This window comes from Austrofundulus limnaeus, unplaced genomic scaffold (assembly GCF_001266775.1).
Source record: "Austrofundulus limnaeus strain Quisiro unplaced genomic scaffold, Austrofundulus_limnaeus-1.0 Scaffold345, whole genome shotgun sequence".
NCBI lineage: Eukaryota > Metazoa > Chordata > Actinopteri > Cyprinodontiformes > Rivulidae > Austrofundulus > Austrofundulus limnaeus.
Genome location: NW_013952747.1, coordinates 130,366 through 132,438, shown reverse-complemented (window position 1 = coordinate 132,438; position 2,073 = coordinate 130,366). Strand labels below are relative to the sequence as shown.

The 2,073-nt window shown below is 37.3% G+C and overlaps 1 protein-coding gene across 1 annotated transcript in view; it reads left to right on the top strand.

The window, feature by feature from the left end:
- The first annotated feature begins 345 nt into the window (after window positions 1–345).
- The window catches only part of LOC106527859 (coatomer subunit delta), a 20,869-nt gene continuing 19,141 nt past the window's right edge, over window positions 346–2,073 (top strand). Inside the window, exon 1 of the mRNA XM_014022869.1 lies at window positions 346–524. Coding sequence (XP_013878323.1) covers window positions 522–524 — 3 coding nt within the window. The 5' untranslated portion in view covers window positions 346–521. The remainder of the gene's footprint in view (window positions 525–2,073) is intronic.

Here is a 2,073-nt window from a genome sequence, read left to right as displayed (position 1 = left end):
AGATACTTTAAGGCTTTTACTCAAGTAATATTCTTAGAGACTTGAACTTTTACCAAAGTAAATTTATGGTAAGATACTTGTACTTTTACTGACTTTGAGGTACTTTATACAACAGAATGGAGAATCTTCAGCAGTACACAACTTTTTTGTATCATCCAGTATTTTATTTAATTTTAGAAGTATAATCTTTTCCACAGTTTGTTGTCTGGTACTGAGAATAAAGACACGTGAGAAAGAAACGCCCAAACATCGACAATAAAACGGATTTCATCCTGGTGAGGTGGTGTTTGTAAATCAGGCCAACATGTTGGAGCCCACGTCACTGGTTTTCACAGTGGGCGGAGCCAAAGCGGCTCTTCCGGTGGAGACGTGGCTCTGCTGCTGCCATATTGACGCTAGCTAACTAACAATCAGTACACTAGTCCGTCGTATCGCGTCTCACCATTCCACAGTGACAAAAACCAACCAGGACACGACGCAGTAGAAACTGAAGACCGTCGAACAGAGAAAAGAGAGAGAATATGGTGAGTATCCACCGGAAACTGTTCCGGCTCTTCTCGGGCCTGGTAATTATGAAAACTGGCTAACCTGGCTAGCTGCTAAAGCTAGCACTTTGTAGCTTCTCTGCATCCAGCTGAAAATATCCGAAAATCCCGAAGCTTCTTTTACTGCATGAATAAGGTCATTTTTAATAACACACGTCAAGGTAACGATGCGTTACGTTTATAAAACATGTTGTTATGAATCAGCGACATGATGGATGCAGACGCTGCTGACGTTACCTGTTAGCTGTTAGCTCCGCAGGAGCTTCAAGCTAACCTGGTCCTCAGTCAAACTGATCTCTGTCAGCTTTCAAACAACACGTAAATGTTACACTCTGAGTTGTGTTCAACCAGCAGTTATTGTTCACAACAACAGTTATTTTTACCTGAATGTGCCTCAGTGTCAACATGACTGCAGCTCTAAATTAAAAGATTAAACTCTGCCAAACCTGCTTTAAACTCACACATGAAGCATAAACTGGGACTTTATTTGGTCCAATTTAAGCCAGTCCAAATATTGGTAATTCAGATTATATACTGCACACACCAAAACACACCTTGTTTTGTCAGTTTAACACAGTCTTAGCTGTCAAACACTTCAGATCATTGCTACACAAACCTTTCTGCTTTTAACCTTTAAAACTGAACTGATACCCTCTATTCATGGTTAAACTGTAAAAACAATGTTGCAAATACATTCATTTCACATATTTATGTTTCACAGTTAAGGTTAATGCTGTTGATAATCATATTTTTATAAATTGATTAATTTTTGTAGTTCATAAGACCCACAAAATGGTGCTTCACGACCCACAGTGGGCTGCTGCCGCCTACTTTAAAGTCCCTGTCACATCAAATGTCCATGAGAAACATGAATGGACTTCTGGACAGACAGTAATAACATATTGCACAAAAAAAATCATTCGCAGAGATGAACAGTTAAGATATTCACATGTGCTGCAACAGGAAGTGATAACAAAGAGGAAAGCCTGTGTGTAAACGGTGTGTAAACAGTGTAGCTACAACGGCTGACAGCACTACTGCTGGTATCGTGGCCAGTTCTCTACATCGATTCATACGGTTCTGAATCGATTAGTCACGATTCAGTTTGATTTGATCTGCTCTTAAATAATGAAAATGGTTCAACTGTGTTGCAAAATAAAATATCACTATTTTTTCTCTTCACCATAAACAGGTTTTAAAACTGTTTAAATTAAACAGTTTAATCTTGAAGGGAAACTGATGACAGTGTTGTTGGAGGGATTCGTTTTTAAGAAAGTAATAATTTTCTTGATAAATAAGATGTAATGGTTATAGGTTATAGGAGAAGAGGTGGGCTAATACAAACTTCTGCCCACTCATTTTGTGTAAATGAAAATGATATATTTGTAATGTTTCTGTTAGCTTCTGTTATGTTCAATATAACTTATTAAAGTGATCCATGATTAGTTGTAACATTAGACTTTATTTGATAAACATTTATTTTAACTGTAAAATAAAGACTGTAAAAATACTGTAGGCTGTTTAGTTT